The sequence below is a fragment of the Chenopodium quinoa genome, unplaced genomic scaffold (assembly GCF_001683475.1).
Source record: "Chenopodium quinoa cultivar QQ74 unplaced genomic scaffold, ASM168347v1, whole genome shotgun sequence".
NCBI lineage: Eukaryota > Viridiplantae > Streptophyta > Magnoliopsida > Caryophyllales > Amaranthaceae > Chenopodium > Chenopodium quinoa.
In genome coordinates, this window is record NW_018744878.1 from 3933274 (window position 1) to 3950531 (window position 17258).

Consider the following 17258-nt stretch of genomic DNA (forward strand, 5'->3'; position numbering starts at 1 on the left):
ATGCAGTCACTGATGATGTTATATTACAGGTTGCCGGGAACGTGATCCGCATTGAGTCTATCCACCCCTTTTGTGAATCAGAAACAAAATACCCTTTCGATTTTCAATGCTTTAACAAACTTTATCAGGTTTTCTCAAATCAATAGCCTAGTGAGTAGTGACTTTGCTTCGCAGCTCGGCAACAGGTAGCAATGTCAATTATACCGTACTCCATAAATGAATGATCACAGCATAGTATTTTCTATTGATCTTCTCATTAAACATACTGGACGATAAATGCATGGAGATGGATGTGACTTCTGATGTCAAAATGTCTTCAACCATACTTAGACATGCTATTATTATTTTCAAAATGCTTTTGCGCTTCAAGAAAACCAAGGACAAATAGTAAAATACTATACAAATAACAGAGTAAACACAGTACACAAATTTGAGAATCGTTTATAAGATTAGATTACAAAATGAAACAAAACAAAACAGAAATAAAAAATAATAATGTAAAAATAAAAAATAAACGTATTAAACAATCACCTAGTGCTTTCATTACAAGCAAAATGTGAATAATGTGACTACAAGAATTTATTTTAAGAGAAAAAGGGAAGAAGAGTTCTCCAAATCAATTCAACCTGACTATAAGGTGATGTACATCAAATTCAATGCCCACATAGAGATACGCTCAAACTTGGGTGAAATGGCAAAAAAGACGTATATACTTGAATACTAGAATTTTTCAGTTGAGGAAGGCAGAAAATCTCCCCGGAAAAAAGAAAAAAAAAGGGGGTGGAAAATAAATGAACCAAAGTGAGTAAGTTAGCAAAGCAAGCTAATATTCCAAATACATCTAGATTATAATGCAATAACAAGCCATGATATCACACACTCCCGGTCCTACTAGGGGCGGCTTTTCCTCCTGGCTTCGATTTTGCCATATCAACCAGATCTCCAAACAACTTATCGTCTCCCTTAGGTTTCTGCCTCATAGGAGGTAAGTAAGAAGCCATCGAATTCTGGTTGGAAGCATTCTTCAGAGAACTGTCATCTCTCATAGACAAACCGTACATTCTCTGATCAAGATATTGAGCATCAGGCTGCTGTGCATAACCATAGCCGTAAGCTGCCATTTGATTTCCATACATTTGAGCTGGATACATAGAGTTCATCTGAGGAACTGGCATTGCCTGAGGAACCATACCCATCATCTGTCCTCCCTGATAAGGCTGAGGGAACATGCCTGGCATTTGGTTCATCACAGGTTGCACATTCATTCCTGGCATATGACCGCCTGCCATGTGCGGTTGGTACATTCCTACAGCTTGATCATTTCCAGGAGGTTGAGGTGCAAACGGATGCACACCACCCTGGAAATTTGGTGGTTGTTGGCCAGCTACCGGCGAGGCTTGCATTGAAGAAGAATATTGAGGAGTGAATGGCTGGGCTGTATCAGCAGGCTGAGACTCCCATGGTGGTGGTGGCAATGACCCTCCATTCTGAGAACCTGAAAGGCCAAATGTAATGACATGTCAGTGAAAGGCAACAACATCATAACTGCAAGTCTGATCTACCTCCTATATACTATTCAAACTTGGACTACAAGTGTCAACAAGGGCAATGTTTACAGATCATCTATTTATCCCAAAGTGAAAGACCAGATGCTGATTACCCGTGCCAAGGTGCTTTTTGTTAAATAAGTGACCAATGTGCTAGCAGTAAAATGAGAAGAGTAACATAGATCTACCATAAAAAATTTCAGTCTCTATCATAGATTACAAAAGAGCAAAAGAGAAGAGTTAATCACCATAGACAGGTGATGCAGGCTGTGGCTGCTGCTGAGCAACTTGCGGATTCCAGGAAGCTCCTGCAGGTTGCGAATATCCTGCCTGTTCATACTGAGGCGGCCCCATACCTGGAGCCATTCCATTTGCATATGGTGTTGGTTGCCCTGGTTGAAAATTATGCTGCTGTGGATGTTCTGGGCCCAAAGGATATGGCTGACCTTGTCCACCAGAAAAGGCATGCTGAGAATTTGAGGATTCTGGAGTGTTGTCCATCGAAAACATGTCGACAAGAGCTAAAGCATTATGCTCAGAAGGAATAGGACTTGAAGGTGGAGGTGCAGACACCGGAACTAGAGCCAACGAGTCCTGTGCAGTTGGAGTACTAAAATCATCACCTAAAAGATCACCACTCAGGAGGTCAATTTTGGACAATGCTTTGTCTGTTGTAGCTGCAGAGCCATTTGCTTGGGGAGCTGGAGGAGTTGCACCTGAAGCAGAGCTACAAAATATAATATCGATGAGAAAAAAAAAAGTAGAAAACAAGTTATTCATAATTAAATGTAAAATTTGAATGGGTTGCTCAATACTTTTACACTTAGAGTGAATCAGTGATGCATGTGAGATTGTGAGCTTATGGCAAAGTCACCAATACCATGGTCAACTATCCTATTAATGTAGATATACCGGAAATAAAACTGCTCATAGCCAAACTCTGGGTTTAATTTGAAACTTACAAAATAAACCAAAATACTATCCACCACTTTTGGCCTAGCTTACTACCTTAGCCCACATTGTTCAAATAACATTTCCATTAAATTCTTTCAAATTCAAGTAATAAATCTCAGCAAGAATTAAATGATTTGAAAATTAGTATTCTTAACAAGTAATTATATTTGAGAGATTAATGGTCAAAAATCATCCATAAAAGACCCAAGTGAGCATAGAAGCACCTTAAAAAGTTGTGAGGTTAAATTGGAGGTCCCTAGCTCATTATTACCCTCAAAAAATTGGTTCTACCACTAGTCTATGCCAAACTAGGGGGACAGGGAAGAGGTGTATCATTTAACTGATAATTATTGGAAGCGAATGATTAATTCAGATGATCAAAATTTTTGGTGCTGTATTTCATAATTCCCAAATGATGACACTCCTCAAGATAGCCCTTTAACGAGCTAAAAAGTTAAAATAATTTTACATTTATTCCAACTTATCCCAAAAAAGCAATTTACATAAGATGAGTGAAATGCTAATTATTTATACAAGTTATGCAGAAGTTAAATCCTTCAATCAATAGCAGGATATAATTGGTCAAAACTTAATATTACAGTCTGCCTGACGTACTTCAAAAATACTCTGTCAGTGGTCACACTCAAAACTTGATATATGCACATGGGAATGTCAAAAAAATACCAGGAACATTTCTGAAGCATCCCAGCCATACTATCAGTCTACAGCATATAAAACCTAGTATTTTACACAAGACCAAGTAGCCCAGTCTAAACCTTGTTTTTAACCCATGCTTGACAGGAATTTCCAGGCCCCTAACAGCCAATATTCAATAGGTTTCTAGCTGACCTGGTCAACTTAGTCAGACCACTTTGGCCCATTGTGTTAACATTTTATTGTCAAAGCCCCATCCGCTGGATACAGATAAATCACAATACCAAGCACAAGCAATGTGATGACAACAAACATAGACATGTCAGTTAATTTCTTTATACAAAGTTCGGGCCAAGCCATTTACACAAATTGTAAATACCGAGAAACATAACTACTAATTAGTTAAGCCAAACAGACAATATAATTCAGAATTATACAATCAATGCAGATGTACCTTCCATCAGTTTGTTTGCTGCTCTCTCCTGTATCAACCAAAGGAGCGTCAACATCTACAAGCCCTTTACTAGATTCAGGTTTCGAGTTCTCTTGCGGCACTTTTATTCCTGAAGAAATAGCTTCATGCTTTGCAAGTACTCTCTGCAAGTCATCATTCAAAGCCAGGCCTTGGCAAAGCAGTGATTCATCCCTGAAACCAGAATGATGTTTAACTTCAGAGAACAACAGTCTAACTAATCTAACTTACAAGCACAAAAATTGAGCAGATTATTAGATCTTTCAGAAGTTGCAACCAATCCCATCAGAAGAAGAAATATCAACTACACAGACACAAGTACAATATGTAGTACAAGTTAAGAGTAACTAATAAAACCTTACTACCACACCCTAATCGTGTACATAATCAGCCTTTTATCAGTGGAGAGCTAAGCCGGGGCAAGGCAGAAACAGAGAGCAGAATAACTATAAAAGTATACACTTTAGCAGTTTGGCTTGATGAACAAAGCAAATGCACAGCTATGGATGATAACTCTTGTTACTGCAATTTTAGTTCGGAAAAAAAGCATTTACAAATTGTTTTAAATAATTAACAAAATATCATGCATAGATGCCTAAATGAGCCGATTCTATCTTGGCAATAGGTTCTCTATTAAAAATCTACAAAATCTAAAGAGCAAAAAAAAAAAAAAAAAAAAAAAAAAAGGTTAACTAAAAAAATAAAACAAATGATCCCCCCCCCCTCCCCATACACCAAATTTCCAAGAGCAATGTGAGAGAAGTAGGCCTTACGAAGTTGAATTAACTAAATGCACAACTCTTTGCTTGTATGTTCGGCATTGTTCTACCAAATCAACGATTACCTCCTGTCTAAGGCCCTGCAAAGATTGCCAGGAGAAGAAATAAATACCATAAATTGACAAATAAAAATACCAACAGAAGCAGTACTTCTCAAAAAATGTCATTAGAAATTTAAAGCTGCTCATTTCCCAATACAGAGCCAAAAATTAACCTTTCTGGCTAGGAAATAGAGTAACTTATAATAAAAATGGCCTATTTAACTAACCGTTTATAATAATTGCAACTCCGTATTTGTGTAGCACATACTAGTTAAAGTTTTAGACATTCAAGTGGCCTAATCACAAATGAAATCAGGCTCTCTGTTATTGCAAGAGATGTTTTCCATAAAACAATTCCCCCAAAAACAAGATCCTGCCTTGGATAGTGCCCATTCTTAGCATTGATGGAAGAAAGATATCCTTTAATTCAAGATCAATGTTTGTCATATCAATACAGTTAATCACTACCTCAACAAATAATTTTATTGAACACCTTTAAATCAATCTAATTAAAGGATAACTAGCATCTACCTGCTGATAAATAACAAACAGCAGTTGGCAAGGAGTATTATGACTAATACTCATGTGATTAACTAAGTTTACAAATAAGGCCCTTCGATTTTATGTTACTGTTCACAAGTAGTGCAAAATTTTCTGAAAGAGGTACCTTCTATTCTAGCAAAAGACCATTTTCCTAAAAGCTTAAAGAAGTAGTGTTGACATATACCTTTCTCATATTGCTAATAATTTTCAACTACAAATAATAAACAACATTTACCTCTTTGTTAGATGGATCAATTGCACTTAGCAATTCAGACAAGACACCCATAATCCCTCGTGCGTTCTGCATTTCTGACAAGCTATTCAAAAGGGAAACAATAAGTACAAAGAACAAAGAATCCTTAGGGGGTAAATCTAATGCTATTCTTTGATTATAATATTATTAAAATATAAAATAGAAAAAGGTTTCCCCTTGCTCGGCAGATGAATTCGAGCTCATCGGACACTAGCATGCCAGAAAGACTAAATTCCTCTGCCCCTCAGTGAATTTGCTCAATTTACTTGAATAGTTTTACTACAACATCTAAGGGTTAAATATTTGAAAACTGAGGAACAAAATAACATAATCCTACTCAAAAGGGGGAGAACAAAAAAAAAAAAATGATCATTCAAAACTATGGCTAAAAGAGGTTAGAAAATAAACCTTAAGGTGGGAAACTCAGTCTCTGCAGAAGCCTCTGCTGACTCTGGACGCTGCTCTGAATTGAGCACATTTGAAGGATAATTAGACAAAGGCTGTGTTTGTGGCGGTGTAAATACAGGAGCCGACCTTTCTGTTCTCTGAGGAAAAACTGCACCTGCACGCTGATACAAAAGAAGCATATAATCATATAATGATTAAAAAAAAGCACTATATCAGGAAAGTCCCATGAAACCACAGCACGGAAAAAGAAAAAAGGAAAAAAAAAGAAATGCATCATACTCATTTTAGCACATAATACAGATTTAACCCTTCTAGAGTCAAAACAAGTGAGGCAACAGTAAAAAAAAAATACCAATAACTCCTGGTAAGCAGCATAATACTGCGGGTATCGTGCTCTGGGTCCACCAAAAGCTTCTTGCCAAGTATCTATAAGAATCAATATCTTCTCCTTGACATGAAAATCAGGCTACAACAAAAATAAAAAGTAACATGAGCCAAAACCTCAAAAACGGAAAAGTCAATATAGCAACAGTCATCTGCTCTTTTTAAAATCATAACAAAATTCCCAGACCTTCTTTTTAGTAATTTTCACCATCTCGTGAGGTAGATCTTTCTCTGCTACATGCATATGTACGATATCCCCACAGTTCTTTACAATTGTCTCCAGCAGCTACATTTGCAGTATGCAGATAAAATAACCAATTTAGTTCACTGCAACATACGAAGAAGACAAGGTATAAACAGACAACATGCCTTTTTGCAAACTAAGAAGATATGCTAAAATAAGACTACCTCTGTCCATTGATCTGTTGGTCAATTAATTTGCTAACACAATAGAAAAACATGACAAATTAAGATTTACAGAAATAAGCAAGCACAAGCCAACAAAAATAATCAAGGAATCATAACTCATTTCTGCTCCCATGTCAATTAAATGGCAACATAATATTAATCATAAATAAACTATGAGACAATAAATAAGAATACTGTTAGAATAAAAGGTTTTTTAAAAAAACCATATTTATCCTTCCAAAGGTGGTGTGAGAGAAAGTACACGACCTTACCCAAGGATAGACAACAATTGGGAAGAATAAGCATGAACGTTACAACAGCTCAAACTGAAAAATTACAGTTAATATTTCTGTAAGATGCTCACCGTTAGAGCAAGAAGCTGAACCTTTGAGTTCCTGCTCCCAATACGCCTCTTTATGCCCTTCACAACATCCTTAGCTTGCCTGGATAGCCAAAAGAAGCAACACTTAACCATTAAAATCCATTTGCATAAAATATTATCTACAGACAACAGCAGACATCAGACCTAGCTATTAGCAACAAAACTCATATAGGACACTGGCCTTAGTGTCAAAAGCTATGCTTAAGGTAAAAAGTGTAGGAGATATTCCACAGGGGCAACTAACAAAGTGATGTCCTTCTAGCTAATTACATAATTCGCATTACATTGCCTAATGTTCTTAATTCCTTGGTTCCTTTCTAATAATAATTGTACTCCACCGTTCTTGTTTGTTTTACTCAATTTCCATTTATTGCTCCTTTTTGTTCTACTCACATAGCTTTACTCTAATTTAAGCATGCCCCTTTAATCCTTTATCATCTTTGCCCTCATATCCCAGAACAATTACACCTTTCCACACACCCCCTCTTACTTAATTCACCTTTCCACACACTCACCCACTTTTCTATACCCTCTCTCTTAGTTTACTCTACTAATTTTAAACCCACTCACCTTTTTCAAATTGTTCTAAAATTATGTATTTACAGAAATTGGTAAGAACAAAAGAGAATGGAGGGAGTATATAATATGGGAATATGATGGGTTACTCTGAAAATTGTATACATTCTATAACTAATATTCATTATCTGCAATCAATCATAGAATATTTTGTTAAATTAAATGGCTAATTTTTTTTTTGTTTAATAGAAATGCTAAAGTGCACCTTATCCTTTAACCCCTTCAATAGAAGCTAATAGAAAGACAACAATAAATAACACTTTTGAAACCAGTTGCAGCTTCAAAGATGTGAAATCATGAGTAAACACACAAAAGAGAAGGTATAAGGCTAAAGTAACACCCACATTATGCACATCCAAAAACATCATACTGAACGATTTCTAAAGCACCATAATATCAAACCAAGGATAACAGTAGCTCCCACAGATCTCAGTTCTACCTCCTTTATCACTTATTTCTACACCCCTTAGTATCACCTGTCCACATCTATGTGGAACATCCAAATGCCTCTTCTTAAATGATAAGTATTACAATTTAACGTACTATCAAGTACAATAATAATTCATATACTACCTCCGTTACAGGTTATACGCAACGATTTGACATAAAGCAGAGAGGGAAAATGTCTAATCGTTGCACATAACCTGTAATGGAGGTAGTACTATTAAAATTAGTGGCTAGTAAAAATATGTAGACTCTTGAAATAAAAGACACACAGCAAAGTATTTTCTTTTAGGTAAGTAAATACTTGAGTAGAACTGCACCAAACAAACACCAAAGTACAATAAGAGTACAAGATGTCCTTATAAAATAACCCAAATTATCACAGCTACATATTATCCCAATTTCTTAGAATCTCCCTATAGAATAATGTGGGTCAGCACCCACCGCTTTAGCCCTTAAAGAAGCTGACAAGACGACTTTATCCCACAGCATATGTGACAGCCATTTCATGAAATACACGTCGACTCTAGCCACACAGTCCACAAAATAGAATCCTCTACGTCTCAATCAAGAGTAGGTTTTGCTGAAGTGCAAGTCCCATGCATACAAGTAAAGACCAACACAGGTTCATTATGCATAAAAGATATGTGTTAAAGAAGTGAGTGTCAAATACAATATATTGAGTGATATCATGGCTCTCAACAAGATGCACAAATGCTGTTCTGACCAGAAACTAACACCACAGGATCACTATGAAAGTATCAAGCCAGAGTCTAAAATCCCACACATTTGACTACCAAATTAATTGAGTATACCTTGTATACAGTCTTTTACACTGAAACTAACGATTCAAGTCACCATTTCATGTACTTAGTACTTTGTAAGCCACTGTCTAAAATCAACACAGTTCCCTGTCACGGTACCAACTTACACTCCCCTTGATTGCATCATTCCCACAAGTTTCCTAATCATGAATGCGCCCTTAATCCCTTATCCATAATGCATATCAAATTGTTAAGAGTCCATTTACAAAGCACCCAAGTGCCTTCTTTACAAAGATGCACAACACTCTCTTGAGAGTCCTTTTGGCAGTAGAATAACGTTCAAGATTACCACTTGCCCCGTAAAATGACGCTCCATTCTCGGCTAAATATAGAAACACTCCATATAACAGTTCCATTACCAATTAAAGCACACTAAAAAGGCTCACCACTCCATTATTCTGCATATAATAGCCGTTAGACAATCAACCCTAATTAACAAGCAATACAGGTTACAACCACATGAAAATCAACCAAATTATTAACCATTTCTACTAAATCCTCCAACTCTAATCATGTAAAACTAACCCAATTCCTCTCATGATATCCAATTCCCAAAATAGCAGTTTCCCATCTAAACAATTTAACTAAAATCACAATTAACCTAGCTCTAAACATTCAAAATAACCTAATTACCAATCATAAAACAATCAAACAGTAATCACAAAAGAATAAAAATTGAATTACCCAGGATCCTGATTAAGCATATCACAGATCTCGATGTTCATAGCCCAATCAGGTCCGATCAACATATGGGACGTTGCTCTTTCCACCATAGAATTCACCATTTTTATCGAAATACTTCTTCAATCTTCCAAATGCAACTAATTTTCAATCAAATCAAACAAATTGTAATCAAGAATTTTCCGGCGAAATCTCCGATTAGTAAAAACTCCACTCACTGGATCGGATTATGAACCCTAAAATAAAAAAAAATGGAAATCAAAGTTTCGATAATTTTCAAATTTTCTCTCTCCTCACTCTTTCTCTCTCCTCTGTTCCTCCCTCTTGGAGGATTCGATAGGGAAAATTAAAAATGTGAGATCATCTCAAAAATGAAATTCATAGTTATTTCTTTTTCATATAACACGAAAAAAGGAAGGAGAAAGGATAAGATTGTGACACGTGTGATTTTGTTACGTCATTTATGCCGGAAATTTTCTTGGAGCCGTTGGATTGGAATTTTTATTTTATTTTTGTTTGTTTATTTCAGCGGTTTTGTAACTAATTTTTGGACGGCATGGTTTTTGCATTGTAGGAGTAATTTTTGTAGGTGATATAGAATGGGCCACCATATATGAAATCAAGAAGTCAATTTATATTGGGGCATGGGGAGAAATATTGGCGCATACGCCCAATATATTTTGGATGTAAATAGGATGAAAATAATGGAGATCCAAGCGTAGAAAATATGATAACACAAAATACCACTATATGCATAATAATACATATTATTTAAATAATTTATACATGGTACAGTTTACATGTATAGAAGTACACAAAAATGTATTACTGTACCGAAACAAGAGAGAAAATGTACCACCGAATCTCATATTACCCTCCTATGTGCATGTCAAATACATAGGCCCTGTGCGCCTAGATGCACTCGGGGTATGGAACTATGGATTATGGAATGAATTTTTTTATTCTTCATAAATCACCTAAATTGATATACTCCATAAAAGTTAGATACGAATTATATTACAATATAACATTATGAGAAAAGTGTTATCGATTAACCATAAATATTACGTAACAAACATGGTCTCATGACTTTCGTCACCAGCAATGCACCGTGTACATTGAAAGCATTCTTTTTTATCTCATGTCAATCTATTCAGTAAGTTAATTGATGGTTTTACAGATATATACTACGTATGTAATAAGTTTTTTTGTTTGATTACACGGATACGGACATTTTGCATAGAGTTTCATAGCAAATTTTTTAGAAAATAAACAATTTGATCTCACAATGCGGTTATACTTGCATATGTTAAAGATCATTAAATTAAATTTGAATTTAAAGCATTTGCAAATAATAGAGTGAGAATTTGTAGGCTCAATCTAAGAACAAACAAATAAAGAAGTTTTACAAAAGTATTATACAAGTAATTAGTATAAAATTAATTTTAATCATTATAATAATTTAAGTTTAACAAAATTAACGTGTAATCTGTATATTACAATGTCTTACACTAGTCCACTATGTGATGAATTTTTATTTTTATTGACATTTTATGTAGTAAAAATAATCAGAAGATTCATCTAATAAGTAATATCATCACATGCCAATAGTAGGTATCGTACTATATTAACTGACCATTCCACTAAAATGGACAAGCATAGGTAGAAGAAAGTGAACCTCTTTCTCATTGATGACCAACCTTGATAGTGAAAGATTATTGTCAAACGAATACAAACTGATAACTATGGTCCAAGCTATGAATAATTCACTTGCAAACTCCCCAATAATACCCCACTAAGAAAGACTATTTATGTGATCCATCAAAGTGAGAATTTCACACAAAAAATACACGAAAAATATACAAGTATAATTTTTACTTCGTATTTTTTTATTGTTAATTCAAAATGTATATTGATCTGAAGTCACATATATGAGTTTTAACATTTTAGTACACATTATACTCGATTTAATATTGTTTAACACATTGTTTTACAAGAGATCGGATCAAATAAAGTAGAGGAGGAAATGTATTGACTTAAATTCCAATGTATCAATATATTCAGTGCAATATTTCATATAATTAGCTTTAGCTTTAGTTAATTAGGGAAAAAATAATCATATAGGAAGATGAAGATTTGTCCATGTCAGATATGCATTGACTGGCAATAATTACATTTCCTGTTACGGCTGCTAGCCAAGGCTCAATTATGATCATAATAATAACCTTAAAGATAGGCTTAATTAAGACCAATTGATTGATTTGCTTGCTCGGTTATGTATTAATTTATGCCACTTGTAGTAGCATGTTGGCATCAAATATTGTATAGCAGGATAGTGCATGTGCCATGGAATCGATGTTCGTTGTCTTCCATCCAGCCTAAAACATGATCTTAATTCTTACGGAGTACTATTTGTATTTAGGATAGGTGCGACGATTAATTAAAATATCAGGAATTTTAAATTCTCCTCGTGATAAAAGCTTTCTATTATTCTGTTATATTTTTCCTTACCTTTAAAATAAAATGGAGGTTCGGTCTTGATGATTGTGATGAGTTGGGTTTATCGTAGTTGGTTCTTCCATTCATGATCACCTTTTATTGTTGATGTGTTATTACATGAACGTTTCTATTTCATGCATTATGAATTTCAATTCATGATGTATTGTATTTATTACGTAATTACATGCTATTGTCGCTTTTAGGTTTTGATTAGACTTCCAATACTTCTGTGCGAGTTCTTTGTATGAAGATTGCTTAAACTTTAGTTTTCGTTCTTTTTCAAAACTCCATAAATAAAAATCCACGCAAAGAAAAGATTGAAAAACATTGTAAAAGTTGCATGAACAATATAATTGACAAAATATGAAAGTTTAAGAAGATTGAAGATTGATGTGAACAAATCCTTAACTTTGGTGGGGATAGGATTACCACCAACATACCAACTTTATTTTATGGAATCCCACTATGCCACATTACTTCTCTTCTCCTCCTTAAATCTCAATTCAATTGTTTGGTGGACTTTATAATATGTTTGTCCATTTGTAGCCTCTGAAAGCTCATGCAATGTCAGCATCCTATATGCAATAAGTGTCATGGAGCACTCAATATAGCATTATATATTGCACTTCATAATAATAAGTTAATAATTACACATTTCTTTTTAAGTATTCGTAGTCATATGTGGTCTATTATTTAGGGACAAAAAAGTATTATTTACTCTGTATTTGAATGAAGAAAACCTTAAACGACTTTAGTATCAGCATTAACGACAATGATATGGTTAAGGACTCAAAGAGAAATTAAAGCATCTCTTTTGGATGGAATGAAGGAAGGCGAAGCTGGGTTCGTGATAAGCTTAGTTAAAACCAAACATTGTTTATGATGCAGAGATGCTAGATGCTTTCTCATTTCCAAAAGTAATTCTTACTTCTCTTAAATACGAAGTAAACAAAGTATTATAAGGAAATTAGTATGTCATTCTAGTGTACAGCTCCTTGTATAATTCTTTATTCTTGTAATAGCTTTTTCAACTGATCTTTAACAACAAAAAATTATGCTAGGGTTGATATGGGAGGAAACTTTACTATAAAGCAAAAACAACTTGTGCTCTTTGCAAATTTTCCTTTAAGGAAAGGAAACGTCAACAGAAAGAAAGGAAAATATAATACAGCCATCGTCTAATCCGCCTATTAGCCTTTAGCTGAACTTTTTTGCCCTTACCAGTTGTTAATTGAACTTGGGTAGCCGTTCTTTAACCTTAACAGCTCTTCTCTTAACCTCTATATTTTTAATGGTGAGAAGAAAAAAGACGTACCCTCTTAACATCAACCATAGCAGGAAACTTATTCATCCCACTGAATAACTGGATGCTCCAACACATCAGTACATAGCAACCACTCTGCCCATAAGCACCATCTCCTTTGGTCCTTTTTTTATCTGTAGGAGAGGGGACCAGAAAAAAGGCAAAAGTAAGTCCAAAATGCACAATATTATTAAGCTTTTGATGTCCAGAATAGTACATAGCTACGTAATCACAAGTACCATACTAATATACAGAAGAGATCACATTATAATTGCAAGCAATCAGAAGAATATTCAATAATACAGAGGTCAATTTACATGCTGATGGGAACTTGCTGAGATCTTTTTTCCTACCATTGACTCGAGCAAAAAACAATGCATAATGCTCTTTGTGACTAATAAGGAATAGGTGTCCGAACTGTTGATGGGCCTGATTTCATGTCCTGCAGAAGGAGTTCAAGAAGTGCTCGAGCAACAGGACCTTCATTTCCTGCATTATAATCAGCACCACAAAGGCATTAACCGATGTTTAGACATAGCTTATGTCGCAATTTTCGCTTCTGAAATTAAAACTCAAATAGTAAATGTATGAATAACGTTAAGCATCATGTGATATCTTCCCGAGTAGACACTGTCACACATATCTAAATCCAAATTCTTATGATTTCTGTACGTTACTGAGCTGATCAACAACAACGCAGACAGGTTCTAACCACAAGTCTAATGTACTAGCCTCTAGAGACTTTACCAGGATAATCAGAGCTAACATCTCTACTTTCTCATTGTAACATATAAACCTTAAGAGCATTTAAACAAAACAAAGTTCTTACCATTACCAATGACCTGGTCATCCCACTGAACAATTGGACGCACTAGGACACCGCTGCCAAAAAGCATCATCTCCTCAGCATTTTTCCCTTCTTCCACGGTCACATCCCTAGTGCTTACTCCTCGAATGTCACCCTTCTTAACCAGCTCCTGTGAAAGCTTAAGCACTCTCTTGGCCGTACAACCACTAAGGATTTTATCAAATCTTGGCATCATAAGCTCTTTATCATACGTGACAAAGGCCACATTCATATTTGGACCCTCAGCAACAAATCCTTCAGAATCCAGCCATATAGATGCAAAGCAACCATTTTCTTCAGCTTCCATCTGGCATAGTGCATTCGGAAGGTAATTGACACTCTTCATTGTAGCGAACACAGGAGGCTTTATTGGAATGGAAGATGTAATTACTTTGATCCCCGTGTGATCAGATGAGGTTGAACTTTGAGTCACAATGGCGTAAAATGTTGACTCAGCACACCCAGATGGGGAGAGATGAAAGTCACCATGTCCTGCAGAAAGCCAATATCTTAAAGAGCCATTTCTACACTTAGAAGCACTAACTGTCTGAATCAGTATGCTTCTCATGGTTTCCCTATCAAACGGTAAACTGATTTTTGCCATAGATGCAGACCTCACACAACGATCAAGGTGTTGATCCAATTCGTAGAGATGACTGCACATAAGAAGTAATAAATTGGGGCTGAGTCCTTTCCTATGAGTAAACTGGGATATCTAATCAACGTTGATAAGATCATTAATAGAGAAAATTTTGCTTAAGAATAAAGAATGCTAAAAACCAAACTTGACATTTCATCAAGTATTATACATTTGGCATTTCATTAACGAATCATACGTTTTCAGTAATTAAGTTCGATTTTTTTAAAAAATTGTGGCATTAGATCTTTCTCCAGCTTCAACTCTACAACCTCCATCAAACACAATTGTTAGACTCGATAAGTTGACCTCGAACTAACTCATAGATGGATAGTTAACCCATCTATAAAGCACATTGTAATTGTCTATACACAATTAATTCAATGGTATAAAACCAGTCGTGTACTATACAAGGACGAATATGCACAAAGTTTACACCGCACAGATTAGAATGAGTATTGTGTCATTTTCTACCTTTTGCCCTTTCCTCCCCTGCTGCTATAAATCCTTCAACATTCAGGCAATTCACCTACAAGCTTATGCATAACTCGAACCTAATCAATCCTATATGAGGAGGAATATAACATAGTTTCCAAACTATTATCTACACAAAGTCATAACCCCTCTTTTGCACAATCTAAATTATCTAATCAAATCAAAGTAATTCGACAAAAGCATATAAAACAATGTAATGTCATCCAACAAAGAATCATAAACGATACCCTTCCACTATAGTCGCGGTGTCAAAAATCCCATGACCTCTATGTACCATGTGATCATCCATGGGGATGACCATCGCCGCAGGGTCTGTAGTAATTCCACCAAATATACTAGAGTACATAGCCAAGAATTGCTGTTTGCCCTTATGCCTCTCTCTACTCAATCTTAACCTCTCAATTGCCTGAAATTTTCCAACAAATCGAAATTTTTTACTTCCAATAATTATCATAGGAGAAACAGACTTGCTTCTAAGTATATAATTAACTTCTGGATCATATTGACCAATTAAGATACTGTATTATTAGTCTAATTTATGATATTACCAATTAACCTAACAAGTAACAATTTACATAAAAAGAATACATCATACCTCTTCACATGATAAAAGTGGAACTTCCATAATTGGGGTTGTAAAATCTGTCACAACAAAGTTCTTTACATTAAATAATAAACATAAATAAAATTCGCAACTTTAATCAACTGACAAGATATTAACACTGAATAGCAAGAATTTGGTACAAGTGTACAACAAACAACAATCAAGTTTAATTACAACTTTTACAAGCTAACTAAGTACAGTAGTAAATGTGATAATTGAAGGAAATTATCGTAAACCCAAAAAAAAAGGTACTGTAGGATTTTGGACTTACTAATTAATGATTGAGCTTGATTTGAGAGTCTAACAATTCCAAGATGAGAGCTTGGAAGCCTAAATCGACGAAATGGGTGGTTTGTTGTAGCAGAAAACTGGGAATTATACAGCTGGTAATTCTTGTAAATTAGTTGATTATGTGCGATTTGATTTGGGGAAATTCGAAGAGAAGCAGGCCAAGCAGCCATCGGAGTATTCAGTATTGGCCTGGCGGAATGGCGGGTAGAGGGAAGTGTAAATGTTAATAGGCGATTTTTGTTTATTGGTATTGACTTTTCCCGTGTTCGGTGTCCACCCATAGGCAAAAAATAGTTAAATTTCTCTGGAAATTTGGCTATTTTCAACCTTTTTCCTTAAGTTTCTTTATGATTTTGTTATTGAATCAATAAATTTGAAGGTAATAAGGGGTTGTTTGGTTGGGGGTAATCAGGAAAGGGAATGGAAATCAATTGATCGATTCCCTTTGTTGATGTTTGTTTAACACTATTAATAATTCCCTTTGCCCTCCTCATTACTCCAAATCCTTCTAACTCCATTCCCCACTCCCCTTAGACTTTTCCATTCCCTTTCCATATATTGGGTTAGTATGGTACGAGTTGTTTCATGCGTAAAGATTTGTGCGGGATCGAAGAAAAGGTTAATCGTTCGATTACAATCAAATGAATTAGACGAAATTTTTTTTCATAGCTACAACAGATTGATAGACCCTCTCGTCAAAGAAGGTTATAAATCACAGCGATAAGAGGGTATGAAAAATGTACAATTTGCAACAATAATAGTAGGTAAGGATGTTTTTATTTGATTCAATTATCATGTATTTATTAAATTTTAATCTCTTTGTAGATGTTGTATGATTTTTTTATTAATGGATCGGATCAATATTTTTTTTTTAAAAAAAAAAAAAGTTTGTAGTTTAGCAATAAATGTTAGCCAAAAATAATATCTTAGTCAATTTTACTTAGTTTACTCCTTCCATCCTGTGAGTCTGTGACAAGGGTTTGATTATACTTTTTTTTTTTTTTTTTTGAATAGCGGGTTTGATTATACTTCAAGCAAGCTTTCCTACTTATAAGGAAATTGACCTTTGAAAAAAAAAAAAGGTAACATTTCCTATGATAGCAAAGTGGTCATTGCCTCATTGGGATTACTAGAAGCAAAGTGATAATAAAGCTGGGATTATTAGATAATAGGAATTATTAAAAGTAAATCAATCATAATTAAGATTATTAAAATGAATTTTCCTATATTTT

The 17258-nt window shown here is 34.9% G+C and overlaps 2 protein-coding genes across 3 annotated transcripts; both read right to left on the minus strand.

The window, feature by feature from the left end:
* Window positions 1-498: 498 nt before the first annotated feature.
* Window positions 499-10026, minus strand: LOC110705606 (TOM1-like protein 9). Its single transcript, XM_021883507.1, has 10 exons — window positions 9354-10026; window positions 6808-6886; window positions 6223-6321; window positions 6004-6117; window positions 5652-5812; window positions 5226-5307; window positions 4401-4486; window positions 3610-3801; window positions 1796-2274; window positions 499-1495 (listed from the first exon to the last, which is right to left on the minus strand). The coding sequence occupies exons 1-10, from the start codon at window positions 9452-9454 to the stop codon at window positions 873-875; spliced, it is 2016 nt and encodes a 671-aa protein (XP_021739199.1). The 5' UTR covers window positions 9455-10026; the 3' UTR covers window positions 499-872.
* A 2751-nt stretch (window positions 10027-12777) lies between these two features.
* Window positions 12778-16313, minus strand: LOC110705609 (D-amino-acid transaminase, chloroplastic-like). Of its 2 annotated transcripts, none has more exons than XR_002508107.1 (6): window positions 16007-16313; window positions 15727-15773; window positions 15359-15537; window positions 13982-14655; window positions 13470-13641; window positions 12778-13286 (listed from the first exon to the last, which is right to left on the minus strand). XR_002508107.1 is itself a non-coding variant. In XM_021883510.1 (6 exons), the coding sequence occupies exons 1-5, from the start codon at window positions 16305-16307 to the stop codon at window positions 13547-13549; spliced, it is 1296 nt and encodes a 431-aa protein (XP_021739202.1). In that variant the 5' UTR covers window positions 16308-16312; the 3' UTR covers window positions 12778-13286; window positions 13506-13546. The 2 variants fall into 2 exon arrangements, 1 of the variants encoding a protein (XP_021739202.1); XM_021883510.1 differs by having other exon boundaries at window positions 13506-13641; window positions 16007-16312.
* Between the last annotated feature and the right edge of the window lie 945 nt (window positions 16314-17258).

Excerpts from the sequence above, each read along its gene's own strand:
- LOC110705606 (XM_021883507.1), bottom strand. The coding sequence starts at position 9,454 with ATGGTGAATTCTATGGTGGAAAGAGCAACGTCCCATATGTTGATCGGA. Across the intron at positions 6,887-9,353 it reads ATGCTTAATCAGGATCCTGG|GCAAGCTAAGGATGTTGTGA; the intron begins GTAATTCAATTT and ends TTGGCTATCCAG. Across the intron at positions 5,308-5,651 it reads ACTGAGTTTCCCACCTTAAG|CTTGTCAGAAATGCAGAACG; the intron begins GTTTATTTTCTA and ends CCTTTTGAATAG.
- LOC110705609 (XM_021883510.1), bottom strand. The coding sequence starts at position 16,307 with ATGGGTGGACACCGAACACGGGAAAAGTCAATACCAATAAACAAAAAT. Across the intron at positions 15,774-16,006 it reads TCAAGCTCAATCATTAATTA|ATTTTACAACCCCAATTATG; the intron begins GTAAGTCCAAAA and ends TTGTTGTGACAG. Across the intron at positions 15,538-15,726 it reads CACTTTTATCATGTGAAGAG|GCAATTGAGAGGTTAAGATT; the intron begins GTATGATGTATT and ends GGAAAATTTCAG.